This window comes from Chiloscyllium punctatum, chromosome 8 (genome assembly GCF_047496795.1).
Source record: "Chiloscyllium punctatum isolate Juve2018m chromosome 8, sChiPun1.3, whole genome shotgun sequence".
In the NCBI taxonomy this organism is placed as follows: domain Eukaryota; kingdom Metazoa; phylum Chordata; class Chondrichthyes; order Orectolobiformes; family Hemiscylliidae; genus Chiloscyllium; species Chiloscyllium punctatum.
This window is the reverse complement of record NC_092746.1, coordinates 116,397,939-116,411,550: the sequence shown is the minus strand read 5'-3', so window position 1 is coordinate 116,411,550 and position 13,612 is coordinate 116,397,939. Positions and strand designations below refer to the sequence as shown.

The following is a 13,612-nucleotide window of genomic DNA, read 5'->3' as shown; positions in this document are numbered from 1 at the left end:
GTTTAACAGCAGAACACTTGCAGAGAAGTGGACAGGATTGGATAGTGGCAGCATAGATTTATGAAAGGGAGATTATTCTTGACATTCTACTGGAATTTTTTGAACGGGTAGAGTTGATGACAGGGTCTCAGTGGATGAGTTATTTGTTCAGTTCCCACTTGAGCGATTAGCACAGAGTTAGTGAGATGTACAGCACGGAATCAGACCCTTCATTCTAACTTGTCCATGCTGAATTAATCCAGTCCCATTTGCCAGCATTTAGCCCATATCCCTCCAAACCCTTCTTATTCATATACCCATCCTTTTAAATGTTGAAATTGTACCAGCCTCCACCACTTCCTCTGGCAGCTCATTCCAGACGCACACCACCCTCTGTGTGAAAAAGTTGCCCCTTAGGTCCCTTTAAAATCATTCTCCTCTCACCTTAAATCTGTGCTGTTTAGTTTTGGACTCCCCTACCCTGGGAAAAAGACTTTGGCTATTCACCCTGTCCATGCCCCTCATGATTTTATAAACCTCTATAAGGTTACCCCTCAGCCTGCAGCCCTTCAGGGATACCAACCCTCGCCTATTCAGCCTCTCCGTATAGCTCAAACATCCTTATAAATCTTTTCTGAACCCTTTCAAGTTTCACAAAATCTTCCCTATAGCAGGGACGCCAGAATTGAATGCAGTCTTCCAAGAGTGGCCTGACCAATGTCCTGTACAGCTGCAACATGACCTTCCAACTCCTATACTCAGTGCTCTGACCAATAAAGGCAAGCCTGTAAAAATAAAGTAAGTGGGATCGGGAGTAGTGTACTGACATGGAGAGAGGACTGACTGGCAGACAGGAAACCGAGAAGGAAGAAATAGGTCCTTTTCCCAGTGGCTGCCACTGACTGGTGGGGTACTACAGGGAGCAGTGAATGGATCACAGCTATCCACTATACCTATTCATGATTTGGATGTGGGAACTAAATCTAATCTTTCCAAATTTGCACATGACACAAAGCAAGGTGGGAGGGTGAGCTGTGAGGAGGATGCAGAGATGCTTTAGTGTGGCTTGGTCAAGTTGAATAAGTGGGCAAGTGTTTGAAGGATGACGTTTAATGTGGTTAAGTGTGAGGTGACCAGCTTTGGTAGCAGGTGAGGTGATGGCTAAGACTGATCATCCAGGAAGCCAGATAATGTTCTGGGGACCTGGGTTTGAGTCCAGCCATGGCAGATGGTAAAATTTGAACATAATACAAATCGGGAATTAAGAGCCTAATGATGACCATGAATCCATTGCCGATTGTCGGAAAAACCCCACCTGGTTCACTCATGCCCTTTAGAGAAGGAAATTGCCCTCCTTACCTGGTCTGGCCTCCATGTGACACCAGACCCACAGCAATGTGGGTGACTCTTAAACACCTTCTGGGCAGTTAGGGATGGGCAATAAATGCTGGCTTAGTCAGCGATGCCCTCATCCCATGGAGGAATAAAAAAAACCCCAGCAAGACAGATTATTATCGGATTGGCAATAAAGTCGGAAAGAATGAGACCAGTTTGTCCTTGCGCAGCAGACACCGAAAGTAACCATGCAGCTGCGGCAGGCGGTGAAGGTGGCAGAACGTATGTTGGCCTTCACAGGGAGAGGATTGGAGTCCATGAGCACAATTGTCTTGCTGCAATCATACAGGAACTTGGTGAGACCATACCTTGGGGATTGTGTGCTGTTTTGGCCTCCTTACCTGAGGAAGGATGCTCTGGCAAAGGATGGACTGCAAAGAATGTTTACCAAAGTGATTCCTGGGATGGTAGGACTGAAGGGAGACTGGATTGGTTAGGCATATATTGACTGAAGTTCAGAAGAGCAAAAGGACCATTGTAGAAATCTAGAAAAGTCTAGGAGGGATGTTCCTGGTGACCAGGAGTCCTGAATTAGGCATCATAGTTTAAAGATATGGGACAGGCCATTTAAGACTGAGATGTCTTCACCCAGAGAATGGGGAACCTTTGGAATTCACTGTCACAGAAAGCATTTGAGGCCAAAACATTGAATATTTTTAAGAAAGAGTTGGGTAAAGTACTTGGGGGCTCAAGGGATCAAGAGGTATGGGGAGAAAATAGAAACAGGAGTTGGATGGTCAGCCTTGGTCATATTGAATGGCAGAGCAAGTTCGAAGGGCTGAGTGGCCTTCTGCTCCTTTAACTATTTTCTATGTTAAGTTTTGTCTTTAAGTCTAGTGATTAATTTGTATTAAAAGTAACCAGGACCATTGTGTCAGTTTTGGTTCAAATATTCATGTTTACTACTCTCGAATGGAATTAACCTTAGTTAATTAACAAAGAAAGCTGAATGGTAAGATTTTAAAAAGTTTATTTATTCATTTTGTGGGATGTGGGCATTACTGGCTGGGCCCAGCATTTCTTGTCCGTCCCTAGTTGCCCCTTGAGAAGGTGGGGGTGAGCTGCCTTCTTGAACCACTGAAGCCCACCTGCTGTGGGTTCGCCCACAATGACCTTAGGGAGGGAATCCGAGGATTTTGACTCAGTGACAGTGAAGGGACAGTGATATATTTCCAAGTCAGGAACATGTATGTGGTGGTGTTCCCATGTATCTGCTACAACCACATTGCTGTGGGTCTGGTGTCACATGGAGGCCAGACCAGGTAAGGATGGCAATTTCCTTCTCCAAAGGGCATGGGTGAACCAGGTGGGGTTTTTCCGACAATCGACAATGGATTCATGGTCATCATTAGACTCTTAATTCCAGATTTGTATTATGTTCAAATTTTACCATCTGCCATGGCAGGACTCAAACCCAGGTCCCCAGAACATTTCCTTGTCCTTCGAGATGGAAATGGTCGTGGTTTTTGAAGTTGCTGTCTGAGGATCTTTGGTGAATTTCTGCTGTGTATCTGGTAAATAGTACACTACTGCTACTGAGCGCTGGTGGTAGAGGGAGTGGATGTTTGTGGATCTGGTGCCAATTAAGTGGGCTACTTTGTCCTGGATGGTGTCAAACTTCTTGAGTGTTGTTGGGGCTGCACTCAGCCAGGCAAATGGGGAGTGTTCCATCACACTCCTGACTTGTGCCCTTGCATATGGTGGACAGGCTTTGGAGAGTCAGGAGGTGAGTTCCTCACTGCAGTATTCCTAGTTTCTAATCTGTTCTTGTAACCGCTGCATTTATATGATGAGTCCAGTTGAGATAGAGAGATCATTGATGAAGCAGCTGAAGATGGTTGGGCCTAGGACACTCCCCTGAGGAACTCCTGCAGAGATGTCCTGGAGCTGAGCTGACTGATCTCCCACAATCACAACCATCTTCCTATGTGTCAGGTATGACTCTAACCACTGGAGAGTTTTCCCCCGATATCCATCGATTGCAGTTTTGCCCGGGCTCCTTGATGCCACAGTAGGTCAAATACAGCCTTGATGTCAAGGGCTGTCACTCTCCCCTCACCTCTGGAATTCAGCTCTTTTGTCCATGTTTGAACCAAGGCAATAATGAGGTCAGGAGCTGAGTGGCCCTGGCAGAACCCAAACTAGGTATCACTGGGAGTTATTACTGAGCAGGTGCTGCTTGGTACCACAGTTGATGACACTTTCCATCACTTTGCTGATGGTCACCAGTAGACTGATGGGGTGGTAATTGGCCGGGTTAGATTGTCCTGCTTTTTATGTACAGGATATACTTGGGCAGTTTTCCATATTATCGGGTAGATGCCAGTGTTGAAACTGTATTGAAACAGCTTGGCTAGAGGAGTGGCAAGTTCTGGAGCACAAATCTTCAATCCTATTGCTGGAATGTTGTCAGAGCCTGTAGCCTTCGCAGTATCCAGTGCCTCCAACCATTTCTTGATGTCATGTGGACTGAATCAAAATGGATGAAGACTGGTATCTGTGATGCTGGGGACCACTGGAGGAGGCCAAGATAGATCTTTCAGTCAGCATTTCTGGCTGAAGATTGCTGTAAAAGCTTCAACCTTATCTTTTGTACTGATGTGCTGGGCTCTTCCATCAGTAAGGAAAGGGATATTTGTGGAGCCTCCTCTTCCAGTGAGTTGTTTAATTGTCCACCACCATTCACGACTAGATGTGGCAGAACTGCAAAGCTTAGGTCTGATCTGTTGGTTGTGGGATCGCTTAGCTCTGTCTAACACTTGCTGCTTATATTGTTCGACATGCAAGTAGTCCTGTTTGGGGGCTTCATCAGGTTGACACCTCATCTTCAGGGATGCCTGGTGCTGCTCCTGGCATGCCCTCCTGCACTCTCCATTGAGCCAGGGTCGATACCCTCGTGTGAGGGTAATGGTTGAGTGGGGGATATGCTGGGCCATGAGGTTACAGATTGTGCTGGAGTACAGTTCTGCTGCTGTTGGTGGCCCACAGTGCCTCATGGATTGCTAGATCTGTTCAAAGTCTGTCCCATTCAGCTTGGTGTGAATACCACACAACATGATGGATGTTATTCTTAATGTGAAGGTGGGATGTCAGCTCCACAGACTGTGCAGTGGTCACTCTTACCGATACTGTCATGGACAGATGCAGCTGCAGCTGGCAGATTGGGAAGAATGGGGTCAGGTATGTTTTTCCCTCTTGGTTCCTTCACTACCTGCCACAGACCCAGTCTAGCAGCTATGTCCTTTAGGACCCGACCAAGCTGAGCCACTTTTGGTAATGGACATTGAAATCCCCCACCCAGAGTACATTTTGATTGTTACACGATGAAGAGTAATCGACAGTAGCCTGATTGATTCCTGTTCCTCTCAAACAAGTTTGCAAAGCTCTTGTCCTTTACATTGAAGTTGATTATAATCCAATGCTGTGCTTTTTCTCCCTCCTCCTATAGCAAGCCATGGCAGAAACATTCTACCTGTCCAACATTGTGCCTCAGAATTATGAAAACAATGCAGGCTTCTGGAACAGGTGAGAGGCCAAATTCCTCAAACTCAAACCCCGTGCTGATGCCTAATAAACCTCAGAGCTAGTTTCTCAGAGTAGCAGCTTTCATCTCTCTCCTCATGGCATCCTGTACTTTGAGCCTGAACGCAGTTAGTTCTTGGCCTTCTTTTAGTATCTTGGCCCAGTTAGATCTGGACATTGACTGTTAACAGGCCTGTTGAGCCAGGAGGGCATCACGTGTGTGTGAGAGTAGGTGTGCATGAATGTGGGGGAATATATGTGTGTGTGTGAGCGTGCGTTTGAGTGTGTGTATGTGTGAATGAGAGAGGGTCTGTGTTTGTGAGAGAGAGTGTATGGCGCAGTGGGGTCACCTGTAGTGTGACATGAACCCAAGGTCCCAGTTGAGGCCCTCCTCATGGGTACCGAGCTTGGCTATCAGCTTCTGCTTGGTAGCTCTGCGTTGTCGTGTGTCCCAAAGTCTGTCTTGGAGGACGTTTACCCGAAGGTCAGAGGCTGAATGTAGTGGGGGGGGGGGGGTCTCTGAAAACTTTTGATTTCAAATGAACCTGTTGGACCATAACCCGGTGTCATGTGATGTTTGCCTTTGTCCACCCCAGTCGATCACCGTCACCTCCACATCCTGGTTAAACGGGATTTCCCTTTCACAAAAACATGCTGATTCTTCCCAATTACTTTGTTTTTCAAAGTACCCAGAACCTTAGTAGCCAGTAGGAACTAGGGACCAATGGGGTTTTGTTTCTCCCAGTGCAACTGCAGGCAGAGTGTAAAACCCCACCTTTTAATTGGCAGTGTCCTGTGCTGGTTAATAGCCTCAGGTCCCCATGTCCAATATAAAGGGGCCACATGCGCCTTTGAATAGCTAATTAGACATTGTCAAAATTAAAACCAGTGGAATTATAGAAACTTGGGTTCAGGAGCAAGCCATCCGGCCCTTGTTGCCTCCTCCATGACTGATTTGGGTGTGGTCTCGGCCCCACTTCTCTGTCCACCACCTCCCATATCCCTCGACTCCTTGAACTGCAGGAGACGTAAAGCTGGTGAAGGTACAGGGATGGGGGTAACTATATGGAGGTCAGTACAATGATCACTGTTTTTTCTTATAAATATTCATGACCTGGGCTTGGGTATACAAAGCCTGATCTCAAAGTTCGCCGATGAAACATAGAAGGCATAGAAACTAGGAGTAAGATGGGCCATTTGGCCCTTCGAACCCACTTCACAAAGAGTCAGCAAAGGCATGGGCTGGCACGGTGGCTCAGTGCTAGGGACCTGGGTTCAATTCCACCCTCGGGCGACTGTCTGTGTGGAGTTAGTTCATCTCCCAGTGTCTGCGTGGGGTTTCCTCCAGACGCTTTGGTTTCCTCCCACAGTCCAAAGATGTGCAGGTCAGGTGGATTGGCCACGCTGTATTACCCAGAGTATCCGGGGATGTGTAGGCAAAGTGGGTTAGCCATGGGAAGTGCAGTGTTAAAGTGTAGGGGGATGTGACTGTGTGGGATGCTGTTCAGAAGGTCAGTGCGGACTCAGTGGGTTAAAGGGCCTGATTTCACACAGCAGGGATTTTATTATAGACAAATTGTTCCAGTCCTGTATCATTCTTTGTGTTTGAGCAGCTCTTTGTATTTTCCCGGCTCACTGAACATTGATATCTTTAAGGGAATCCATTTAAGACATAGGTTAATGACTTGGCTGTGGTGCAAAGTTGACGGAACAATGACTGAGGATAAATATAGTGTATATCATACAGGTTTCTGATGTTTGGTCTCCAACAAATATATAGAGTTTGTGATATATTTAGCACATTTTCTAGCATTGTGGAGTGAACAGACACATGTATAAACATTAGTGCTGTGTAACGCCTGGCAAAAAAAATCAATTAAAACATACAAAATGCTCTCTTGAAGAGTCAGGAAATTCTTGCATTGAATAGTTTTAATGTTAAGAACTAAATGGCATACACCAAATGGGCTGACATGCACTCTCACTCCAGATTCTATCATCTATCCTGTTCTTTCCGGCTCTCCAGTTGTCTCATCATCTGCTCCCTGCCTAATGCCTTCTCCAAATCCCATTCAACAGACATCCCAAAACCTCTGACTGCTGACCTACAGTTCCCAAATAGGAAATCCCACACCTTCAGAATTCCTATCCGTGTATTCCAGCTCTCACCGTGTCTTCATTACTCTCTCTGCCTATTAGTTCCTCCTGGAGAAAGTGAGGACTGCAGATGTTGGAGATCAGAGCTGAAAATGTGTTGCTGGAAAAGCGCAGCAGGTCAGGCAGCATCCAAGGAACAGGAGAATCGACGTTTCGGGTATCAGCCCTTCTTCCTGAAGAAGGGCTGATGCCCGAAACGTCGATTCTCCTATTAGTTCCTCTAGCCCAACAACTGGCTGAGATCACTGCACGCATTCACTTGTCTCTGATTTTAATGCTTCCATCATTATGGCTGTCATTGCCATAGTTTGCAGCTTTGGAATTTCCTCACTAAAACTCTCTCTCTCTCACTCTCTCTCTCTCTCTCGTGCTCTCTCTCTCTCTCCCTCTCTCTCTCGTGCTCTCGCTCTCTCTCTCTCGCTCTCTCTCCCTCTCTCTCTCGTGCTCTCGCTCTCTCTCTCTCTCTCTCTCTCGCGCTCTCTCTCTGCTCTGGCTCTTTCTCTCTCACTCTCATGCTCTCGCTCTCTCTCTCTCTCTCTCTCTCTCTCTCCCTCTCTCTCTCTGCTCTGGCTCTTTCTCTCTCACTCTCGCTCTCTCTCTCACTATCTCTCCTACCCCCCAAACAACCCTTAAATCACCTCTTTAAACCCTCCCTCTTTGTCTGCAGTGTACCACTTTAGATAATTTGATGTCAAATCTTTTCTGATGATATTCCTGTACCTTAATTCTGTTGAATTCATGTTTTTGTGTACTACTTTTATATGCGGGAAAACATTTCCTTCAGCACATGACCCAGATGTGTGTAGTCCAGGCAACAAGACAGCACTTACTCCTGACAGAATTTATTCTGTATGTATGTGGCCACACCCATGTCGTTATCATGGAATCTGTTTGCTTCTGATCAGGGCAGGATGGTTGTGTTTGCTTCTCTCTCGTCATAAGTCGGAGCTCTGCTTTGACAACTGCTGATCTCCCACATCAGAGCCAAAATGTGAATGACTTTTGTTCCAGACTTATAAGGGAAGCTAGACAGTGTGAGCTCAGTTGGTTAACTCTTAATCTTCCTTTTTGCTGCCTGAGTTGTTCAGTGTTCTACTGTTAATGGGCTTTGGAAGTTAACAGATGATAAATTGGGATCTTATTCTTGGGCTTTGTGTTTGGTACACTCATATTATACAATACTAGCTCACCAGGGGGGGCTATTTAGTCCATTATGTCTATAATGGCTCTTCAAAATATTGTCTCAGCCTCCTCTGCTGTTTCCTCTGCCACCTTCACATTTTCCTCTTCAACTATTATTCCGTTTCCACATTGAATGAAAGTTCCTTGTGAATCTGTCTTCACCTACCCTGCCAGGCTGTGCTTTCCAGATCATTGTGCAGTTAAAACTTTCAGACCTCTGTTGGTTCTTTTGACAGTTATTTCTGTCCCTTGGTCACTGAACTTCTTACGAGGAGGAGCAGTTTCTCTCTCTTTATTGCTTCAGAAGTCTTAGAATCATAGAATCCCTGCAGTTGGTCCTCACGATCTTCGTCATCATTGTTAAAACCTTTAGCCCTCCCTGCCTCAGGGACACCAATCACATCTTCTCTGATTGCTCCACATCGCGGAAGTCCTGTGCCTGTCAGTAAATCTCCTGCACCCACCATGAATACCGCTAGGCTTAGATGACATCCTGCAGTGTATGGAAGGAGAGCTATATTGTCTGAGATACCTGCCATCAAATGAAGAGTTAATCCCGACTCCTTATGCCTGTTCACTGCCCTGCAGTATTAAGGGAATCATTGAACCACAACAGTGTGGAAGCAGGCCATCTGGACCACACCCAGCCTCTGAAAGAGATTTACACCTAGACTCATCACTCTACCCTATCCCTATATTTCCCATGGCCAATCCATGTAGCCTTCACATCCCCGGACACTATGGGCAAATTAGCATAACCAGTCCACCTGACCTGCACATCTTTGGATTATGGGAGGAAGCCGGAGCACCCGGAGGAAACCCATGCAAACAATGGGGAGGGGCGGCGGGGGGGGGGGGGGGTGGTGCAAACTCCACACAGACAGTTGCCTGAGGGTGGATTTTAACCCAGGTCCATTGCGCTTTGTGAGGCAGCAATGCTAACCACTGAGCCACCGTGCCACCCCCATGCCTGGTTCAGGCATCAGGTAAGTTGATCGCTACAGAAGATTGACCTGGTTCTCCACTTCCGTTTCAAGGTCCCACATTCGGGATTCATGGAGAATGGAGCTCAAACTCTCACCGCGCTGCCCAGCAAAAATCCATTGAGCGTGGTGGTGTAGTGTTTATGTTACCGAATGAGTAGACCAGGTATCCAGAGAGCATCGATTTCAAATCCCACTTTGATATTTATGTTGGATCATAAAGCAATCAACTTTTCATTCAGTGTGTGCCAGCAATTCTTGCCCAGCCCTCCACGAGCTGCCACAGTGCTGTCCAGGGGTAAATTCCAAGATTTTGACTCCACAGCTGTGAAGGAATGGCATCATCGTTCTCCATCAGGGTGGGGTTTATATTGGAGGGGGAGCCTGCAGGTGCTGCCTGATCGAGTTCGCTGCTTCGAAATACTGAAATGGCAAGCTGGCATCAGTGAAAGCGAAACAGGAACCCGACTGTTTGTCCAAAAACCTTTACCCAGTCTAAAACATGCATGACCCCAGCTGCCCACCAATTTGGTTGACTTTCAAATGTACTGTAAAAGGCCTAGCCAGTCAAAGCAGCTGGGGGTGGGCAATAAGGGCTGGTGTTGGCCATGTTCAAGAATGAATAATAAGCGGAGGAAAAAGTCATCAATGTACGGTTGAGCTAACTGGATCAAAGACCCTTCAACCCAGCTCGCCATAACTTTGCAAAACTAATCACACTTGTGTCTGAGAGCACTCTCGCAAGACAGATGTTGCACCCTTTTGGAGCTTCCACACTAACTATCTGACTTTTTGCAGCCCATTTATAGTACTCAGCTAATCAAGGCTATCTGTGTATATAACAGGGTGTGTTTATTTCCTGCTAGACCCTCCCAGCTCGCCCCACCAAACCGTAGGTTGTGTGACCAATGTTGGAGTGAAGAATGCCAGTTCAAGTGTAAACTCAGATGAGAAGTTTGAGTTGTGTTATTTTGTTTTGGCAGGCTGGAAATGTACTGCCGTGAGCTGACCCAACGATATGAAAATGTCTGGGTCATTTCTGGACCTTTGACTCTGCCCGTAACAGGAACTGATGGGAAGAAATCTGTTAGCTACCAGGTGAGGAACATCGGGATGTCTGTGTAGAGCAGAGTTGTGGATATTTGCTTCCGTGCTGACTGGAAGGCAAATGGACAAGAGAGCACAGGAAACAGATAATCAACATTTGAGAGAAACAGTTACAGGAAGAGGGAAGTGCAAAGCATGCAACAAGAGCAGATCCCTGAGCAATTAATTCAATTAGGTAGAAACCACAGAGTCTTGCAAACAGTTTAACGTTATCAGAGCAATTAAATTAAGTACCACATTAAATAGCAGCCATTTATCTATTATCTTGTGACTTTTATTTTGCTTTTTCATCTGCTTTCAACTTGAAGAATTGAGTACAGAGGTTGAAAGGTCATGTTGCGGCTGTACGGGACATTGGTTAGGCCACTTTTGGAATACTGCATTCACACCCAGTCTCTCTCCTGTTGGAAGGGTGTTGTGAAACTTAAAAGGGTTCAGAAAAGATTTACAAGGATGTTGCCAGGGTTGGAGGGTTTGAGTTATAGGGAGCGGCTGAACAGGCTGGGGCTGTTTTCCCTGGAGCGTTGGAGTCTGAGGGGTGACCTTAAAGAGGTTTATGAAATCATAAGGGGCATGGAGAAGGTAAATAGGCAAGATCTTTTCCCCAGGGTAGCTGAGTCAGAGACTAGAGGGCATAGATTTAAGGTGAGGGGGAAAGATTTAAAAGGGACCTTAGGGTCAACTTGTTCAGGGTGGTGTGTGTGTGGAATGAGCTGCCAGAGGAAGTGGTGGAGGCTGGTACAATTGTAACATTTAAAAGGCATCTGGATGGATTTAGAGGGGTATGGGCCAATGCTAGTAAATGGGACTAGATTAATTCAGAATGTCTGATCGGCATGGACCAGTTGGATAGAAGGGTCAGTTTCCAAAATCTTTGACTCTAAAAGCTTATCAATCAGGTAACTCATTTTGCAATCCACAACAGAAACAGCTAACTGTTTTCACATTATCCGGATGTGTGGTCATTTCATCCTCAATTATATATGCTAAAATTTTGTTTTCTGCAGATGTTAAGCTAACTGGTCTGTAATTGGCCAGTTTATTTGTTGTCTTTTTCCACCATGAGTTCTGCAGTCGCAAATCTCCAAATGGCTGATGTGCGTGCACTCAGTAAAGCCATGAGCTAACATTTTGAAGGCCTTGGCAGTTTTTCCCTTCAGATGCTTAGAATATAACTCACTGGGCAGTTTGTCTGTTGTTAACTTAACTATAATTTTCCTTATTCTTTCCTAATTTCATTGACCTCACCGTCAGCTGTTTCCGATTAATCTTTCTTGAAATTCTGCTTATTAAATATTCTGTCACTTTTTTTTTAATGGCGACCTAATTTGATCGTCATAGAATGGTTAAAGTAAAGTCACCATGGTCCCAGAGCACCATAGGGCTGCCCTCTCATTGGTGAGAGGCAGCTGGTGATGAGTTTAACCTGAGGGACACCATGTCTCTGACAAGGGAGAAGTTGAGAAGGAAAGTCCTTCTGGTTAACCTCAGCCAGTACAGGAATTGAACCTGCAATGTAGGCAAACCAGCCATCCAGCCAACTGGGCGAATTGGTCCCCAAGACAACGGTTACAGCACAGAAAGAGGTTGTTCAGTTCAACTTGTTCATCCTGGCTCTCTGTAAGAGCAACTTAGCCAGTCCCAGCCTTTTCCACACAGCCCTGCAACTTGTTTCTCTTTGTTTGATTCATCATTAAGTCTACCACCCCCTCATTTTCAGACAATTATGCCCTCTCAAACATCCTGGTTTTAGCAGTCCTGTTTTCACTGACACACAAAGACATCACTGACCCTTTTCTCTCATGTAGTCGCATACAGCTTTCCTTATCGAGCTCTTAAGCTCTCCCTACCTTCTTACACTGATGTAGTGGAGAGTTTCATGCTTCAGTGATCCCGTGAGTGACGCCGTGTGGAATCCCTTGCTCCTGATTGGGCCAGCCATGGTGTCAAGGCTGGTAGGGGAGGGGGAGGGGGGGGGGGTGCGGGGAGGTGCTGGACAAAGTAAAATCTGAAGTCGCCAATGATGGAGCAGACTGAAGGACGGTGGTGCACCTTTATGGTTGCAAAGGAAGAAGGCAGCAGTGTGGGCCCGATCATTGCAGTTGACAAGTCACTGCAATCTGACCACCAACCCGTCACAATTGTGTGGACGATGAGGCGCTCCAAGGCCCCATATTAGCCATGATCCCTGGCCACATGGTGATGGAAAATTGATGATGGAGACCTAGCTGAGAAGTACTGGATTAGTGGTGCTGGAAGAGCACAGCAGTTCAGGCAGCATCCAACGAGCAGCGAAATCGACGTTTCAGGCAAAAGCCCTTCATCAGGAATAAAGCTTTATAAGGGCTTTTGCCCGAAACGTCGATTTCGCTGCTCATTGGATGCTGCCTGAACTGCTGTGCTCTTCCAGCACCACTAATCCAGTATTTGCTTTCCAGCATCTGCAGTCATTGTTTTTACCAGCTGGGAAGTCCCTAGTCAGGAATCTGAACACAGGCGCCAAATGTGTGACGGTCTTTGGACACTTCTGTTGAGACAGAGGTATCTGTGGAAAGCCACGTTTATGACTGGGTAGCCGTCTTTGGTATGCCCTCTGTTCATCCCAAATGGGGGTGGGTTGAGAATAGGTATCCTAAAGATAAGCTGTGCCACTTTCTCTTGCCTGGCAGGTCACACTCTATGGGATCATCATCTTTGTGGTCAAAGAAGGAAACCTCTACAAGTATTGTAACAACCTGGAATGTCAGTAGGCTCATAGATAATCCTAAGAGAGTCCATCCAGAAAGAGGGTGGTACGTGTATGGAATGAGCTGCCAGAGGATGTGGTGGAGGCTGGTACAATTGCAACATTTTAAGAGGCATTTGGATGGGTATATGAATAGGAAGGGTTTGGAGGGATATGGGCTGGGTGCTGGCAGGGGGGACTAGATTGTGTTGGGATATCTGGTCGGCGTGGACGGGTTGGACTGAAGGGTCTGTTTCCATGATGTACATCTCTATGACTATGACTGTAAATGAACTGCAGTCTTATCACATGAGCTCGCAACACCCCAAAATAACATTGCCGTCCTTCCTTGGGAAGGGGTAGGCTAAGTCAATGACCACAGTCCAGATGAATAAAGTCTGCGAACACAATCTGCTGTTACCTCATCAGACCAAAATCCCCTTTCAACCCGAGTATTTTGTGCCTTTTTGCCACCTAGTGAATGAGATTCTGCTGTGAACCTTTTAGCTGCGAGTCTGGAGGCTCACATGCCAATGTGGAAATGTTCCGTAACTCAACATTT

The 13,612-nt window shown here is 46.3% G+C and overlaps 1 protein-coding gene across 1 annotated transcript in view; it reads left to right on the top strand.

Moving 5' to 3' along the window:
- Window positions 1-13,612, top strand: part of LOC140480838 (nuclease EXOG, mitochondrial-like) — a 46,042-nt gene that overhangs the window by 19,139 nt on the left and 13,291 nt on the right. The window contains exons 4-5 of the mRNA XM_072576306.1: window positions 4,823-4,899; window positions 10,202-10,316. Of these exons, the coding sequence (XP_072432407.1) occupies window positions 4,823-4,899; window positions 10,202-10,316 (192 nt within the window). The remainder of the gene's footprint in view (window positions 1-4,822; window positions 4,900-10,201; window positions 10,317-13,612) is intronic.